The 18,480-nt window shown below is 48.7% G+C and overlaps 1 protein-coding gene across 12 annotated transcripts in view; it reads right to left on the bottom strand.

Moving 5' to 3' along the window:
- Positions 1–18,480, bottom strand: part of ZC3H7B (zinc finger CCCH-type containing 7B) — a 52,623-nt gene that overhangs the window by 12,256 nt on the left and 21,887 nt on the right. For 4 of the 12 annotated variants that reach the window (XM_080393026.1, XM_080393031.1, XM_080393037.1 and 1 more), the window contains exons 9-17: positions 15,882–16,147; positions 14,647–14,995; positions 13,558–13,670; positions 12,516–12,678; positions 12,268–12,429; positions 11,191–11,396; positions 7,671–7,771; positions 6,804–6,985; positions 4,393–4,478 (exon numbers count right to left, since the gene is read on the bottom strand). In XM_080393026.1, coding sequence (XP_080249152.1) covers positions 4,393–4,478; positions 6,804–6,985; positions 7,671–7,771; positions 11,191–11,396; positions 12,268–12,429; positions 12,516–12,678; positions 13,558–13,670; positions 14,647–14,995; positions 15,882–16,147 — 1,628 coding nt within the window. The remainder of the gene's footprint in view (positions 1–4,392; positions 4,479–6,803; positions 6,986–7,670; positions 7,772–11,190; positions 11,397–12,267; positions 12,430–12,515; positions 12,679–13,557; positions 13,671–14,646; positions 14,996–15,881; positions 16,148–18,480) is intronic. The other 8 variants (XM_080393027.1, XM_080393032.1, XM_080393034.1 and 5 more) reach the window with 8 other exon arrangements.

Here is an 18,480-nt window from a genome sequence, read left to right as displayed (position 1 = left end):
CGATTGATTAGAAGTAGCATGGACCGTATGTGCATCCCTTGGCAAAGGGAAAGCAGCAAGCGCAGGCAGTGCAGAATCAAAGCATCTCCCAGGAAACGCCACGTAAGCTACGGACTACCACTCTGCATCTTCCAGACGTACTCCTTTGGAGAAGCAGAGCTGAGACAAAAAGTTCTCCATCACTGTGAAAAGCTGACCTCAGAGCTGACCTTTGCCTGTGCTGACTATGAGGCCATCACTGCTCTGGATGTCCCAGCAAAAGGACCCTTCCAAAGAGCCATCACCTCTCTTGAAAAGCAACAGCAATTCTGACCTACTGGCCTGCAAGACAGCCTTTCTGGTGGCATCTGCCACATGACTTGTTCATCTGTCAGCTTTCGCCAGTGCTGGTGACCACCAAGAACACATCAAAGTGGCCGGCTGCAGGATGAGCAGGGTTGAGACCTGGGATATCACAGAAGGAAGTAAGGTGCCTCCCTTTCACACGTGTGGCCTTTAAACAGTAGTTTTAATGTCCACTTGGTCTCCAAAGGAAATTATGCTACAGCTCACCACGGATCCACCAAACCTATAGGCCTAGGGTAACAAAATGGTATTGCTGGCACATTGCCTTTTATCAGCCCCACGCTATCTGCCACATAATCCTCCAGGCGACAGATCTCTCAGCACAGCCAGGAAGCTTGGCTCAAATCTACTGATGCAGCAAAAATAAAATCTGAGTGGCTCCAGAAGGCACAATAGATCAGAGATAAAGAAAATGTTTGTTTCTCAGGTAATTCCGGTGATCTGGGCTGCTTTCCCCACAAAATCTTAACCAAAAGAAGCCCTGTGCACTTCTCATCAGTCATGAAAACTGCTGGTCAATCCAGTGGGCATGTATGTTCCCAGGGAATCACGAGCCAATCAAAAAATCAAAGCTGCTGCTGTTGCTGCTACATGGCTGTATTTGTAAAGGCAAGACACATACCTGGCAGGCTGCTGATAACCAACAGTGTGGAAATTATATCACATGAGGCTCTAGTAGACAAAGCCAGGCAAAAGTGCCTCGGGCTGTGGCACCACCCCTTGCTATGAAGCCAGGCAATATAGTGTTAGCTACGCACTATGGCAACCAAACAAACAACAGTCTTTGGCACAACAGCTCTCCACTTCAGGCTTTGCAGAAAGCAACAGCCCCAGTACGGCCACTCATGTCTCCCAACTTCAGGAACCCCTCTCAGTGATACTGAAATGCTCTCTGGAGAAGCCATGTGCCTCAGGAGACTATATGAGGACCCCAGGTTTCTCAGCCACCTAACCAAGTCAGCTGTGCAAGTACCCCTTATTAGAGACTTTCCCTTTCTCTCCATGCTTAAATTGTTAATTCTGAGGCCAGTTTTATAGAGGTTCTGCAGCTGCCTAGTGGAGTAAAAGCAGAATAGTCCTCAAAACCCACAAAAAACAAGGGCTAAACCACATCAGTTCCTAGGGATGCAATGGGAGGACACCCAGCTACCTAAAACAGCCTCCCTGCTGACTGCCTCTTCAATCTGCAGCCACTGGGTCTACTCCTACAGCAGCCTCCACGGGACCAAATTTGTGGGGCCAAGTGTGAGATACCTGGCAGGTATTTAGCAAGCAGTACATCTTCTGCTTCTTGCTAAGTCTCCTGACCTGCATCATCACAGCTGCTGGGTCCCTGTATGCTGCCTGCCTCTTTTCTCCACAGCTAGAAAGCCCCAGATGCCAACTGTGTGACAAAACTGCAGCGAAATCCCTGGGACCAACTTTGCTTCCAGTGACCAGAGGGCGCTGGGGTGAGTGTGGATCACATGGGATGGTGGGAAGGAGGGGTCTGCTTTTACAGCACTCCTGGGAAGTTGTCTTTGCCAGGCAGCCAACTTCGAAAGCTGGAAGGACGCTGAGAAAACTGAGTCACGTTAGCCTGCTTGGATGGGAGAAAATAATGGCAAAAGTAAACATCTCTCAACTGATACGTTAGTCCTGCCCCCGGGGTCTTCGGCAGCAAGCCAGTGTCTCATCCCAGAGCACAGCCCTCTGGCTCAGTACGGGCTCATGCCAAAGTCATGGTTTGCTATTGCAAACACACGCATCTGACCAACTTGACTGTCTCTCTGCATGGTACCAGTGCCAGGCGGCCAATCCCTACAGACAACTGATGATGCCACTGGTAGGCACTTTCTGACTGTACCAACAAGGCTGCTGCTTTGCCTCTGCACAAAATGATGCCCTGGAAGGGTGGAGGGTGCAGTCCTGCTCTGTGACAGGCATTTGTAGGGCATAACCAGACTTTGCCATTGGCCATTAGCCCCAACACTGCTCACAGTGGCCAGAAACTGTAGCTCTCTGCCCATCCCCAGTCAGCTGATGTAGCAGATGCTGGCATTTCTTTTCCTGACCCTCTGCCCCCGCAAGCCCCAATGGCCAGAAACAAAACTCATGCCCAGCACCCAGATCCCACTTGCTTCAGAGGACACGCTCTGACCATGCCTGCTGAGCAACATGTTCTTCCAACAGCAGCACCTCCAGACAATGGTGTATTTGAAGCTGCAAGGCTTACAGGAAAACAGCTGTCCATCTCTCTTTTTTTTATTGCCAAATTATGCACAAAGAACAGCAAGACAGAGCTTTCTGGAAAATGCAGGCAGATCCACAGCAAGCAGGACAGAACCAGTCACTAGACTTCGCTATCCATGGAGCGGGGATTGCCGATATAAATCCAACTACTGTCACAAACTGCTGCAGATTTGGCACTTAGTTTCCTCCGCTGTGGAGATGCAGGCAGCTGCCTCTGTCTCCACACCAGGTAGAAACAGAACAACAGAACATAGCCAGCTCTGTCTGCAGGGACAATTCAGATCACCCATGCTCACTTCTTCTATAATACAGGCTGTCAAAATTTGTCCTTTCAGTTTCCTGAGATGCTAGAACATATTCCTTAAGCAAGTCAGGCAGCTTTGGGACCTAGAGACCTTGGTTACTCTGGACTGTGGCCTCCCATTCTTCTTCCCCAACCATTTCAGACCACAACAGCAGAACAGGCTGCACAGGTATGTTGCTGACAATTCCCTCAAAGATGACTGCATCTCAGGCAGCATAACCAGTACATAGGTGGATACAGAACCCACTGCAAGCACCAGTGCAGTCACATGTATCATTTCTGTTGGACTAACCCATACCCACCAGACCTGCTTTTCCCCAGCATCAGTGCCCTACAGCCTTCAGAAAACTTCTGCTGGCCCATAACCTAGCCAAAAAAAGCTGCTACACACTATGTGAGTGACTCAGATCCCTTTCCTATAAAACACCTCCCTGCAGGGTGTTCACAGGCTGCACCCAGTGCTGTTCTCTGCAGAGGCACTCCTGGATGAGAGGTTCCAGATAAAGGTGAACTATCTGTGACAGTAAGGCACAGGCCAAGGGGTGGCGAGCTCAGGCCTCCACAAGGGGAAAGCAAGCTGTCATGTGGGAACAAAAGGGTTTCACAACCATTTCCCCACCATTTTGCAGGGGAGAGAATCGCTCCTACATCTGAGAGCTTGCTAGGAGACATGAAGTTTCTCATCTCATCAGACATATTTTCTGAAAGTAATTAAAGAACAAAATACTCGCTGTTCTAATGGTAAAACTACTTTAGTTCAACCTCAAGGCTGGGCTGGGAATCGTCCTCACTGTGTGGGCTCCACTCCTACAGAACAGAATAGCCTCTTGGGGTTAAAAAAAGGATAAGGCAGCACCACTCGTAGCCAACAGGATGGAATAAAGCAGACCAAAAGACGCTCTTTGCTTCTGACATACCTCTCCAGAAAAAGGTCTTAGCAGTTTTGGAGGGTGCAGCCAGAGGCACCTTCTCTCACAATGAGAGACATGTGGCACAAAGAGAGGCAAAGCTCACAGCCTCCTCCTGGCAAAGCTCCACTAAGATCTCTGCCCAGCCTCAAGAGCACCTGAGTTGCAAGCTCCATGCGCTCCTGAGTTTAGAGCAGTCCTATGGGCCATGAGTCATTTCTTAGTCCTTCAAACTGCCGTATCGTCCCTTGGCCACTAAAGGGCAGCAGGACACCTTTGGTCCCCATTCTGTGTGGCCATGGTCCCCAAAGTCTCCGATTTCACTAGCAAGGTGTGGCAGGCAGTACCATTCTCTGGACATTGCTCTCCCTGCTCTGAAGGCTTCACCCCACCACTGAACAGAGCAGGTAACAATGCTGCAAAACAAGGCACAAAGTTCATCGCTAGCACTGCAGCCAGGAAAGCTCTCAGCTGTCCTCCTCCCCAATGGCCAGCCTGGTCTGCATGAGACCTGTCAGGCACAGCAGTGGGAAGAAAACAGAGAAAATGCTGGAAAAGTTGGGAGCAAAATCGGGCTGCAAGCTCTAGATGCACCTTACTTACCATGCTGTTGGCTGGTTTGCTGGCATGTGCCTCCATCTGCTGCCAGTACTTCTTCGATTCCTGCACAATATCTTCATGGGTCATTCCTGGGAACAAAAGGAGACAGGACTGAGCTACCCTGCTTTGGCCAAGAGAAGAGAGTTAGAAAAACTGCAACTCCCTCTTCAGTGTCCAAGTATTCTAGGACTGGACACAACACTGACCTGTATTTTGAGGACAAAAAAACTATAAAGCTAGAGAAAGCCACAGCAAAAAGTTAACATGCTACACTGGACCTGGCAAAGAAAGGGCTGAAGCAGCTCCCATCTTCTCCATTCTGCACTGTGACCCTCAGGGTACAGGTCCAATGGGAGAAACATATACAGCTCTTGTCAAAAGACTGAATTTCAAACAAAATTTGTTGCAAGTGACTGCCTACTTCCAGTCCCAGAAATCTGAACTAACTCAACAATATGGTGTAGAAATATAGTGGTTGTGAAAAAAAACCACCTCCCAAATATGAAAGGATGTCTTCCAATACACCAGCTCTCCAAAGCATGATCTGTCCCAAAGAGATGATCTGTGAACCAAAAGGCCCATGTGCTGGTTACTTATAATATTTTGGCCTCTTTTGCAACATCATTAGTGAGGACAAAGACTCTGTGATTTCCACTGATGGAAGAAGACAGCAAGATATGTCTGTGAAAAGGCACATTGCACAAGAAAACAGTCCTGCCTGTCCACATTTTCAGATCTTGGGAACCTTTACTCCACTAATACAATCCTTTATCCCCATGAACAAAGCCACAAGCTCTGTAAAAGCTCAGATGGCTGTGAAATGCAACAGCCCACCAGTTTCAAATGCAAGCTGCTAGGAATGATGCCTCTTTCCTATTCTTGCCAAGCAAATGGTGCCCACATCAAACTCTCTGCTCCAAAGCTAAAGCATTCCCAAAGAATGGAGACGACTACCTTTCATCTCTGTTTCCATAATGAGGGCTACACTTAAGAGAGGTAATAAACTACCACTCCAGGAAGGCAAACTCATGCAGAAAGCAGGCTTATATATACAGCCCTGCAGAAAAAAACCAAAAAGGTGATGGCTCTCCCATTGTTGGAGAAGATGGGAATAAGCACAAGGCTTAAAGATCACCTCTGCAGCTAAACTAATGGCTTGTTTCATCTCCCTACCTTCCCCTCTGGAAATCACTTCTTCAAGTAAAGAAGGCAAGAAGCAAAAATCTAATGATGTCTTCTACAGGCTGAAAAGGAAGGAATAGAGAGAGGGAAGGAGGGAGCAAAGAAACTTTTTCTAAAAAAATCACCAACAAAAATAAATCAACCATGGGGCGGGGAAAAGAGCAAAATGCTTGAATATTAGAGTGCTCAGAGTACTATGGGCAAGACCACAAGCATGCAGGGCAGCAATGATGGCCTATGGCTCACAGGCAACATGCTGTCTTAGAATCTCTGGTGGTGTAATTTTTTAATTTCCTGCAGCCACAAGTGAGGCCAAATGGGAAGAATAAAAGATGGTTGGCACAGCGTGCTACTTGTTCATCACTGTCTTTCATGAGCCAAGCCAAGGCCAAGGACTGCACTGAACAACAGTGACAAGAGCTTGAACAACAGATTAAAGAAGTTGCCCCCAATTATATCAAAAAATGGTGAGAAACATCCATAATCATCCATGTTTCTTCTCTAAAGTACTCCCATTACTGGGCTAGGTCCTGCACTAAACAAGACCTGTGGTGAAAAAAGATGTAGGTAGCATTGTGGGTGTACCATCATCCACTCAGTTAACAGGAGAACAGCAAGAAAAAACCCCCAACATGTCAGAGAGAGAGAGAGAGAGAGAGAGAGGCTGAAAGTGCCAGATGTGGCAGTGTCATTACGTGAGTGCTGTGAATATTAATTTCTGCAAATAGCCTCTTCAGAGGCATGTCAAAAAAGCCTTTTTGGGAGACACCAGGTATCTTGCCATTTCCCATTTTTGGTGAATTTGTTTTGAGAAACTGGAGATGCACAGCCTTCCTTTATATAACTGCTTTGTCACCTGCACATGCTGCCATTCGTACTGCACCAGACACTCACTCAGACATCCAATTGCTACTTAGGGTGTTGCACAGGATTTAAACACCAGAACACCTCTGGGGGTTCAGCCCTTCCTAATAATCATTTCAACTTATGCAGCTGGTCCCAAGGGAAAGGCTTCTTGGTCTGCAAATTGCAATAGCACATCTAAAGGGACAAGGGACAAGTCATCTCACAGAACACCTTGGTCCTCTTTTCTGAGTCCCTGAGGAGTCAGACTAAGTACATGCACAAGTGACTGACAACTTCTCAGTTCTGCCAGATCACCCTCTTCCCCTCTCAACTAGCCCTGGGTACACTGGTGAAACATCACAAGTCCTGCACCAAGTCACACTCACCTGAATATTGCTGCAGCAGCCAGACCTTGAGCTCGATGAAACTATGAGCAAAGTGGCAGCTGTCCTCACGCAGGCAGCCATAACGCACCTCATGTCGGCACACATCAAACTGGAAGTGCTCCTGGAACTGGCGGATCTTGGAGTATTTCAGGGAGGTGGAACGTACAATGTGGACCAGACACCTGCAGCCAGGCCAGAGAAATATGAAGCACCAGAGGATCAAATCTTCACCCCCTCCCCCTTACATGTGACTTTCAGACGTTTGATTGGGCAGGTAAAGGACACAGAAAATCAACTCTGGGAGAGGCAGACTCCCCCTGGGAAAACCAGACCCCTGCCCTCCCACCCTATCAACCCTAGGTAGGTATTTTCAATCTCCTCAGCCCATGGGTGATGCTCTGCTTAAGTTCAGAGATCAGACACATTTCAAAATATGCAGCAAAGATACCAGCTCCTCTGGCTCAGCAAGTTCCTAAGTCCCAGGTTGCCAGTAACCAGAAGGGGTTGTATTACTGTGTACTTGACATGTTTCTTATACTTGTTTTCCCAAACATTCATTACCAGCCAGTCAGAAGCAGGATCCTGAGCTAGAGAATCTTTGGTTTGACCTTTATGTAAAGGCCAAACTGAAAGGCAAATTAAGTCAATGGAAAAATTAGGCTGACTCCAAAGGGCTTTGCTGATGCCTGAAATCCCTCAGCCCCAGGAGCAAACATGCAGGGTGAAGCACACAGTACTATTTGTCATGCATTGAGCTGCCCTATGATTAGAACCCATGGGGAAGAAAGAAAGAGACCGGGGCCCTGGAGTTAAACTGGGTGGACTTGTGAGAGACTGTTCCCATTAGCACAAAAAAAATTCACTCACTTGTTGTCATGGAAACTGTGTTTGGCAGAAAGGTTGGAGCAGACAGATGGTGTGTCCTTGGTCCCTTTGCTGATAATCCGGGGTTTGCTGTCAAAGCAAATCTGAGAAGAGAAGAATTAGCATACTGGGAAAATCTTAGAGAGCAGTGAACCAGAGCCACTTCACTTGGAATGAGAAGAAGAACCAGAGCCAGCCTATTTTAATGTTCAAAGTTAGAAGAAGCCTGGTGAAAACTCTGCGGTAGGGCTTTAAAATTAAGCAAGTGCATTTTTTTAAAAGCTTCCGGACAACATTTTTTGGCTTATTCTCAACAGTATTTTCCATTGTGGTTGGAAAAAGACTGGTCAGAGCCACATATTCTTTCCCAGTTAGTCAACTGAGCAAGAACAAGGGGGAAATGATGGGGAGAAATAAAAGAACAGCCAGTTCACAGCAAAGAACATGTCTCTTTACATGTACTGCCAGTGCAGGGAACTCTGCTGCACAGCATTAAAATGATATGAGCCAATCCTTCACCCCCAACTCTGGCTCAGCACAGACATCAAGTGGGAATTCACTGCATTATGGGGTTCTGATTTCTAAAGTAGCTGGGGCTAAATTACAATTCAAAGCAACATGTCAAGACAGAGGAAGAGACAGGTGATCCCATGAGGCTGTGTACACCTGGTTCAGCTGCAAGGCTAAGGAGGAGAACTACCTCTCCTTTCTCCTACACAGTTGCATCCACTGCTCACTGCCCTTCTGGGAGCAGGGCACTGGCTGGGACATACAGAATCATAGAATTGTTTAGGTTGGAAAAGACCTTTAAGATCATCGAGTCCAGCTGTTAACCCAGGACTGCCAAGTCCACCACCAAACCATGTCCCTAAGCACCACGTCTACACATCTTCTAAATACCTACAGGGATGGTGACTCGACCTCTTCCTTGGGCAGCCTGTTCCAATGCCTGACGACCCTTTCAATGAAGAAAATTTTCCTAATACCCAATCTAAACCTCCCTTGGTGCAACTTCAGGCCATTTCCTCTTGTCCTACCACTTGTAACCTGGGAGCAAAGACTGACACCTTGTAGAGAGCAATAAGGCCTCCCTTGAGCCTCCTTTTCTCCAGTCTAAACAACCCCAGTTCCCTCAGCTGTTCCTCACAAGGCTTGTTCTCTAGACACTTCACCAGCTTTGTTGCCCTTCTCTGGTCATGCTCCAGCACCAATATGTCCCTCTTGAATTGAGGGGCCCAAAACTGAACACAGGATTCAAGGTGTGGTCTCACCAGTGTACAGGGGGACAATCACTTCCCTTGTCCTGCTGGCCACACTGTTTTGGATACAAGCCAGGATGCTACTGGCCTTCTTGGCCACCTGGGCACAATGCCAGCTCACATTCGGCTAGCTGTCAGCCAGCACCCCCAGGTCCTTTCCTAACACTCTTCCCCAAGCCTGTAGCACTGCGTGGGGTTGTTGTGACCCAAGTGCAGGACCCAGCATTTGGCTCTGTTGAACCTTGTACAATTGGCCCATGGATTCAGCCTGTTCGGATTCCTCTGTAGAGCCTTCCTTGCCTCAAGCAGATCAACACTCACCCCCAACTTGGTGTCATCTGCAAACTTACTGAGGGTGCACTTGATCTCCTCACCCAGATAATTGATAAAGACATTAAACAGGACTTGCCCCGATTCTGAGCCCTGGGGAGCCCCACTTGCAACTGGCTGCCAACTGCATTTAACTCCATTCACCTCCACCCTTCATGCCCAGCTGTCCAGCCCATGTTTTACCCAGCAAAGCACAGGCCCATCCAAGCCATGACCAGCCAGTTTCTCCAGTAGAATACTGCGAGAAACCGTGTCAAAGGCTTTACTAAGGCCTATGCAGACAACATCCACAGCATTTCCCACACTCACTAAGTGGGTCACTTTGTCACAGAAGGAGATCAGGTTAGTCAGGCAGGACCTGTCTTTCATAAACCCATGCTGGCTGGGCCCAGTTGCCTGGTTGTCCCATACATGCTGCGTGGTGGCACTCAAGATGATCTGCTCCATAACTTTCCATGGCACTGAGGCCAGGCTGACAGGCCTGTAGTTCCCTGGATCCTTCTTCCAGCCCTTTATGTAGATGGGAGTCTCATTTGCTAACTTCCATTTGACTGGGACCTCCCTGGTTAGCCAGGACTGCTGATAAATGATGGAAAGCGGCTTGGTGAGCACTTCCACCAGCTCCCTCAGTACCCTCGGGTACATCCCATCCAGCCCCATAGACCTGTGTGTGCCTAAGTGGTGTAGCAGGTTGCTGACCATTTCCCCTTGGGTTATGGGGGCTTCATTCTGCTCCCCAGCCTTGCCTTCCAGCCCAGGGGGCTGAGTACCCAGAGAACAACTGGTCTTACTGTTAAAGACTGAGGCAAAGAAGGCATTACATACCTCAGCTTTTTCCTCATCCTTTGTCAACGTTTGCTCCTGCATCCAATAAAGGCCGGAGATTCTCCTTAGCCCTCCTTCTGTTGCTAACATTTAGAGAAACATTTTTAATTGCCTTTTACAGCAGTAGCCAGATTAAGTTCTAGTTGGGTTTTGGCCCTTCTAATTTTCTCCCTGCATAACCTCGCAACACTTCTGTAGCCCCCCTGAGTTGCCTGCCCTTTCTTCCAATGGTCATAAACTCTCCTTTTTTTCCTGAGTTCCAGCAGAAGCTCTCTGTTCAGCCAGGCTGGTCTTCCCCACCAGCTTGTCTTCTGGCACATGGGGATGGCCTGCTCCTGTGCCTTTAAGATTTCCTTCCTGAAAAACGTCCAGCCTTCCTGGACTCCTTTGCCCTTCAGGACTGCCTCCCAAGGGATTCTGTCAATCAGGCTTTTAAACGGGCCAGAGTCTGCCCTCTGGAATTCTAAGGCAGCAGTACTGCTGACCCCCACCCACACTTCTCCAAGCACTGAAAACTCACTCTGCCCAAGACGGCCTCCAGCCATCCCATCACCCACAAGTCCTTCTCTGTTCACAAACAACAGGTCCAGCGGGGCGCCTTCCCTAACAGGCTCCCTCGCCAGCTGTGTCAGGCAGTTATCTTCCACACACTCCAGGAACCTCCTAGATTGTTACCTCTCCACTGTATTTCCAACAAACACCTGGTAAGTTAAAGTTCCCCGTGAGAACAAGGGCTTGCAATTGTGATACTTATCCCAGCTGCTAATAGAACATTTTGTCTGGCTCTGCATCCTGGTTGGGTGGTCTGTAACAGACTCCCACCACGATAACTACTTTCTTGGTTTTCCCGCTGACTCTTACCCATAACCATATCATCACCATCATCAAGGTCTAGATAGTCAAAACACTCCCTAACATAGAGGGCTACCCCACTGCTTCTCCTTCCTTGCCTATCCTTCCTGAATAGTTTATAGCCATCCATTGCAGCACTCTAGTTGGGTGAGTCATCCTACCATGTTTCCATGATGGCAACTATCAACATGTCAGTGGTCCAGACACATACTGAGGAGATGACGAAGGGTGCCTGCTCCCTCCCACCAGCTCTGTACCTCACAAAGGAAGGTGAAGATGCCCTGATGTTCCTTGAGGAGCTTGGCAATGGTGAGGCTGCTCTGCTTGATCCCACCTAGCGGGTCAAAGAGGAGGTCACGATTGAGGGTCCCCTTCCTCTCCTCCGTCCACACGTCGATCTCTTCCTGGTGGTACGCGAAGGTGCAGTTATCCCCGTACTTACAGTCCTGCTTGTTAAGCATATCTACAAAGCAACAAACAGCACACACCACCACACAGGGAGGGCGGCCCAGTCAGAAACTAAACTCTCTCTCATCTCCTCCCACTGCCCACACCTCACAAGGAGCTGAAAGCAAGAAAACACAGAGTTAAAAAAAAGAAAAGACATCTCCCCCCAGGTTTGTCTATACCAAGGCATTCAGAAAAGTTTATGCAAACTACTAAATGGTGACAATCTCAACAATCTAAAGTAATACAATCTATTGTGGAGACTGTCTCAAAATGGAGTCTACTTTATTTTAGCGCCTGGCCAGAGACAGACAATGATTTAACCAACCCCTTTTACAGCCAATTCAGATTAAGTTCTAGCAGCCCAGCGCTAAGGAGCCCTGTTATCTTGGCTCTTGCAATCTCCCCACCTCATTAGGTACTTTGTAATGACGTGTCCTCAGGGACCCGTCTGGTCACATTGCCTGCACTTTTAGAGGGATGGGCTGGAGAGGCAGGCAGAGAGAGCTTTTCCCTAGGCAGAACCACAACCCTGCCATGGAGCTGCTGGGTGGAGTGGGACTTAAGCACGCACGCGCATGTACAGGAGGCAGCGTTCTCAGCAAAGCCCATGTCAACAGGGCAGCTCTGAGCGCTTGGCTGTGCACGGTACCTCACTATGCCTTTGCAGTTCTTCTAGTCCACTACTTAAAAGCGGTCTGCTCTCCACAGCACGAGAGCTCATTGCCTTTCATTGTACTGAGCCTCCCAGTCCATAGGCTACTGATGGGACAGGAAGACCCAAAAGACAGCAGGCAATACCAACTGGAAGTCCCCTCCCAAACTCCCCTGGCACAAACTGAACAGACCCTTCCCAACCATCAACAGCCCTATCCCCTCCAGATCACCTTTGCACAGGTAATAGGATCCTACAAAGTTGGTTTTCGTTGGGCGAGGACGGATCCTTTTCCAGCTCTTGTCTTCTGAGTTCTTCAGCCTGCCCAGCAGGATGTCCCGCTTGCACTTGTGCTCCAAGCCCTCCCGATAGGTGTAATCACCAGCTTTGGGCCCTGCAGGAGAGAATAACCCCATCAAGCCAGGGAAAGGCAAACCCCAGCCTGGGCCAGTGCTCTGGGTGGCAGAGCAAATGCATCACCTGTTTTGGGGTAGCAGATATGACAGGCTTGTTTGAAGACATGAGTAGATGCCAGGGGGTTCTTCACCAGCAGGGCTGTGTTGGGCATAACTGGTTCCGGCTGGGACAGCAGGTGCTCGGTGACCTTGGGCACAGCTGGGTGACTCACTCCACCAAGACTGACCTGAGCAAAAGCACACATACCCCTCTTTGCAGCTCTGCCACCACATGGGTAAGAAACCACTCTAACCCCCTGCCCCATTCCAGTCTCTCAAAAACCTTCCTCATTTTCTGCCTCATCAAAATGTTCACATCTGACATGACATTTCCAAAAGAGCTGCATGCAATTTTTTCCAAGAAACCATACGGTATGTTTATTTCAAAGACAGTCTTCTTTCTTCCTTGGTAAGGGACCTCAGTTTTCTATCACGAGCTACAGAACAAAATGCCCCCCTCACTCCTTCCCATTTCTTTCACCACAACCAACTCTGCATTGGAAGACTCTCAAATCAAGTCTATCTACCCCAACATGGGAAAAAACCAAAACGCTTATCAGTGAGTCTTTAGGGAGCAGATCTGAGGACAGAGAGTTTGCTTCACATTGATGTTAACAGGGCTAGCAGATAACAGGAACTTAAGAATAATTTTTGTTCCAAATTTGCTAACCATAGATAACCCTGCCCCTGTTCTCCAGGACTGGAGACATGGGAGACTGGCAGAACAGTGTATCTGGAAAAGCCTCCTGACAGGGGCAGAGAGGAGCAAAGAACCTCAGTAGTCTGAGGACAATGCGGGTTTGCTCTGCCCCACCCTTCAGTGTTATGCAGCTGCCAGATGTAATGGGACACTGGCCTCCGTGATCTCCTGTTGACCCTACAACCTAGGTCACACACCATGTTTACCTTAGCAAGATGCAGAGCTGCAAATAAAAATGAAGATGGAACAAATACCTTCCTATTGACTCTGGGGAAATCTTTACCTGCCTTGCCACAACGTGGGAGGCAACTCACTGGGACAGGTTAAGAAGAGGGGCCCAAATTACCTCTATCACCCAAGTCACTACTACCTTGGCTCCAGAGCACCTTGGGACATCAGCACGGGGGAGCGTCTCACTCACCACGGGGGATGGTTTTTGGCTGCCAGGTAGGTGTCGCAGTTCCTGAGGGCTAGTTTCTTCTGAGCAAAAGAAGGGGAAAAGAGCCCCACAAAACAAAACCAATAATTTCACTTTCAGAGCAGTTCTGCTCACAAAAAGAAAAACAAATGCTTACTAAATCCATTTGCTTTATTTATTTCATAACATTTTAATACTTTTTCCCTAAACCACCTGCCTAAGTCTTGGAAAAACTCCAGGAAAGGCCTTCTTGTCACCCAAACCCTACTCTGTGCTACTGAGTGCTGGCATTTCCAAGGTGGCAACTCCAAAGTAGCCCAATGCTGAGGTGAATCTGAATGCTGAAGTGCTGACCCGCCAATTTCTGCTCTTCTCAAAATATTTTTGCTGCCAACATACTGCAATACTGGGGACAAGTTAGCCAAGAAGAAGCCTGCCTTCCCTCCTGGGACAGGAGGGACTTACTCTTTGCCCACCATCCTCCACAGCTTTGCTCCTTGTGACATGAGAGTGCAGTGCCCCATGCAACAGGACACTCACTGCCCTGAATCCAGAGATGGGACAGACCTACCTTGGCCTCTACCATTCTGCCCAGTGCAACGAGGTCCTATATTACCTAAAACGATTACCAGGATTTTTCTCATTTGGCCCAAAGTGCCATAAAGATATTGGGGAGGATAAAGGAATCATGTTATAGTCTAGCAAACTGTGCCAATGGAGGCCTCCTGGACACCAAGCCAGGTTTAGGTATCATTGCTCATCATTACACATCTTTGTGTTTCTCTCCTCTTGAGATTTCACACCATGCACATACTGATTTTCTGGGATCACACACCTACAGCCTTTCTCATTACTCGAGGTAGACATATTCAGCTGCTCTGTCCAAGACAATTCCCTGCCCTCTCCTACATTTATACTCCTGTTCTGTAGCACTGACAGACAAGAGCTATACAACAGATGTCCTCGGCACTGAAGGAAATAATTATGGCATGTGTTCACAGCTAAAGCAGCACAAAACCCCATCAGCCCCACACCTACCAATAGCAAAGGAATCCAATGCATCCAGTGACCCTCTGCTTGTCCCAAAGGAGTCCAGGGTATCGAGCCGTGAGTCTGTGTAGGGGAGCAGATCCAGGGAATCCAGTGAATCTAAGGTGGAGCTGGCACTTCCTCCTGGTGGGGCCTCGAAGGCATCCAGGACAGAGGAGGAGGAGAGCTGCTTGGTGGGATCCATCACCAGGCCAAAAGAAGCAGGTGGCAGGGGGGTGGAGACAGGGATGCTGGCTGTCACGACTGGGGGCAGCAGCGGAGTTCCCCCCGGAAACACAGGGATCAGCTGGGGCATCTCCGTTGGCAGGTTGGTAGGAATAGTGCCCTGGACCAGAGACTTTGGGGAATTGGGAAGGGAGAGGATAAACAGCACATTAGGAATGAGGAGCAGAGAATGAGTGAACACAGAGAGCAACAGACTCCCACTCAAGTGCATGCTGTATCATCTGAAGCAAAAGGGTACCTGGCAGCTCCATCCACCTGCAGAGTTCCCACAGACCTTCCAGTCTATCTACACCACACACAGTCTGGACCAAGGTCCCTGAGGAGACTACCCCAGCTCATCAGCCTGCAAGGCACAGCCCTGCGCAGGGCACTTAAACCAGCTCAGGCTGAGAAGCGGTGCAGCTGAGTGCACACAGCACCGAGGTTAGGGTAACAACCATTACTTGTGGCACCTCTCATCAGAGCTTTTTGGCTCAAGAGGCATCCTGCATGAATATGATTATATAGCTTCCAGACTCAAGTTAGCTCGCATAGTATCATCAAGAATGGCAACTAAAAACCAACATAAGTATGAATATAGATTGTCTCTGCAGCTCCCAGACCTGTTCAAAGACCTTAGGCTGAATGCAGCCTGCACATAATACAAGGAGATTAGAGCATGCCCACTGTATAAAATATACCCATCATTCCTGCTTCAGCACACTCATTTCTACCTTCAGGCCTGCTTCAACTCCATAGACACCAGAAGCCAAGGGGAAGATGATGGCAGGGGAAGGCTATCTTGGGTACCTTTTGAGGAGCAAAGCAGGCTTGGAGGTGGGCTCCTAAGATACTCACAAGCCAGTTGCAGAAATAAAGGAAAGAAGGAAGGAATGAGTTTTGCCAGAGGAAGAGCTAGGAAGAAAGAATGACAGAAAGAGGGAGAGAGGCAGCACACATATCCACATGCTCCAATGACCTATTTGGAACAAGAAGCAGGGGACCCATGCAGCACCCACTCTTACTAGAGGGTATGGTGACCCTTCAGCGAGCGAGTCCAGGAGGGAGTCCAGTTCTTCCCCAATGATGTCCCCATCTGTGAAGTCCTCCACACTCTCAGGCACTGGCAAGGACACGCAGTCTGGAGACAGAAGCAAGCTGGCAGCAGGGAGTGAGGTAGGCAAGCCCTTTGCATCTGAGTCAGAGGGCAAAGGGCCCAGCCCCTCGCTCACAGGGATGGAGGTGGCCACAGGAGCTGGGAGGCACTGCAGGTCCATAGAGCAGTCTGTGATGAGGAAGAAAGAGAGCCAGTCACCAAGGAGAGTCTCTTGCAGGGGCAAGCAGAGCACAGCCTGGCAAAAACAATATTGTACAACTCCATCAAATCACAAAAAACAAGTATGCCAATTTTCCAAGAGGAGGGATTCTGGTCTGAAGAGTTCTTGCCCTTTCATTTCTGTTCCCAGTCTCCAACGGTTCACCAATAGCTGAAATACGCTCTAAGGGCCAGTGCCCAGACTGACTGTCAGGGTTTGGCAAGCACGTACAGTAACCAGGAACAACACAAAACCTGTGGCTGAGCAGTTACTGAATTCACTGTGGTCAGGACTAAAGGCCAGGGGCACATAATCCAATTTCTCTACAACCCACCACCTGGTGTTTTCTTTAATGTTCCTTACTAATGCACTTGGCAGAGATCACTGCCTTCTCTGCTCCTTGGAGCTTCAATATCCCAGCCAAAAGTTTCCTTACTCATATACACTCTCTAAAAGCTCAGGCATCTTAAATGGCAGAAGATAAAACCGACAAGGTCCTGCTGGGAAGAGAGTCAGAGATTGGGTGCTCAGACCAGATTGTGCTAACAATGTGTCCCCAAAAACCCCATCAGACTCACTCAGCGGTCTTTACCCAAGTAATTCCCTGCTCTTCAGTTCTTCCTGATGTCCAGAGGTGGGAGGTTGCTGCCCACACTCACCCTCAACACCTCAGCAGCAAACATCCCCTTGGGAACTTGTGTGAGCCACGGCTGGGGCAGGAGAGAGGCAGTGATTTTCCCTAAGGCTTCTGTGCCTCTCCAATACATTACTGAAATGGTAAGATGTTCCCATCATGCAATATAAACCTCTGTTAAGTGAAGTTAAGGTTACAAGCACATATTCTTCACAGAGGAGCATTTTATTTTCAAAAAGATTAAAGGTAAAAAAAAAAAAAAGTTCAGATGTTAGAAATATGAAAAATGCAGCATTACATTTGCAATTCTCAAACAAAGCACCCAAACTACCTTAATTCTGCCCCTGTGCAGATGTCCTGGAATAAAAGAAAAGAAATAAGACAAAGATGCTACCTTCTTCATCCACATAGCAGCGGCTGCGCTGTAGCTATGACAGTCTAAGGATATAAGCAAGGCAAAGTTTGAAAGGGGAGACAATAGCATTTATTAGAAAGACTAATAAGAACAGAAAAGAAACTAGACAAGCTGCTGAGCAAGAAATGCTGCATCCTGTCTAGAAAAGCTCTGCTCACCCAGTCCCCACAAGAACTCAGCCATCCCTTTCTAACTGGATGTGGCTATCCTCTACACTGCATGTTCACTGACCCAGGACGGCGCTGCTGCCCTTCTTAGAGAGCTCAGAAAATCAGCAGCTCCTGCAAACCCCCAAGTCATGAACAAAACAGCAGTAGACACCACACACACACATGCTGGCCCATCTCTAACCCCACCAGGTGTACACCACCACTCCCTGCAACCTTTCCTCTGGCATTTGTTGTAAGTGGTCCACGCAGGTGGACCACAGCCAAGGTCACTGTGCAAGGCACTGGAGGCTGAGCTGTGACAAAAAGCAGGGAAAGCAAGGGGAAGCGGCAAGGGACAGACAGGTCCCTCTCCACAGCCTCATGCAGCAATTGAAGGAAAGCATGTTGTACCTTATGGAATCCAACACAGGTTTTCAGTGCTGCAGACGGACATATTCCCCACAGTCAGTGCCTCAAGGAAGGCTGTAAATGTCCTTAGTTTTGCAGCTGCCCCTCAGATCAGGTTCGGCTCCAACCCCATGCCCCCTTTGCAGTGACTTCTCTCAGCTCATCTGCCTTTGGCGCAGACCCCCCCCAGCTGCATTTGGGAGCCAGCCATCCAGTTTCCCTCGGTGATGGCCTCATTGCTGGTAGCTCAGCCAGATTTCCCTGAGTACAAAGGGATGGCTTGTGCCTTCCCATTTTTCAGATGTTTAAATCTGGAGTACTGTCAAGATCCCTCCAGGGGCCAACAAGAAGTTCAGGACATGCTGGAAGGGACGGGGACACGTGCAGGGGGAAGCAGAAGGGTTCACGATGACAGGGCCCCAAAGAATCCAGAAGTTCAGACCTTCTCTGAATAATGAATGAGGTCCTCCAGTTCCCACTGAAATTGGGAAGTAGAGGAAAGAGGCCCTCATATACCCTACCCTGAGAGACCTAAACCCCTGAAAAGCTGAATGCATGACCAAAAGGCAGAGAACAATGTGGGACACCCCACAGCTCAGTGCATGTGAAGGGCAAGCAGAGCAGAGATCAACAGGTTCCTCGATTTGCAAGGGGCAGAGGGGAGATGTCTTCTCCCCTCTCCCTGTCCACCTAAAC

Source organism: Falco punctatus (genome assembly GCF_963210335.1).
Source record: "Falco punctatus genome assembly, chromosome: 6".
Lineage (NCBI taxonomy): Eukaryota > Metazoa > Chordata > Aves > Falconiformes > Falconidae > Falco > Falco punctatus.
Note: the sequence above shows the minus strand (reverse complement) of the source record. Positions and strands in the feature narration are given on the sequence as shown.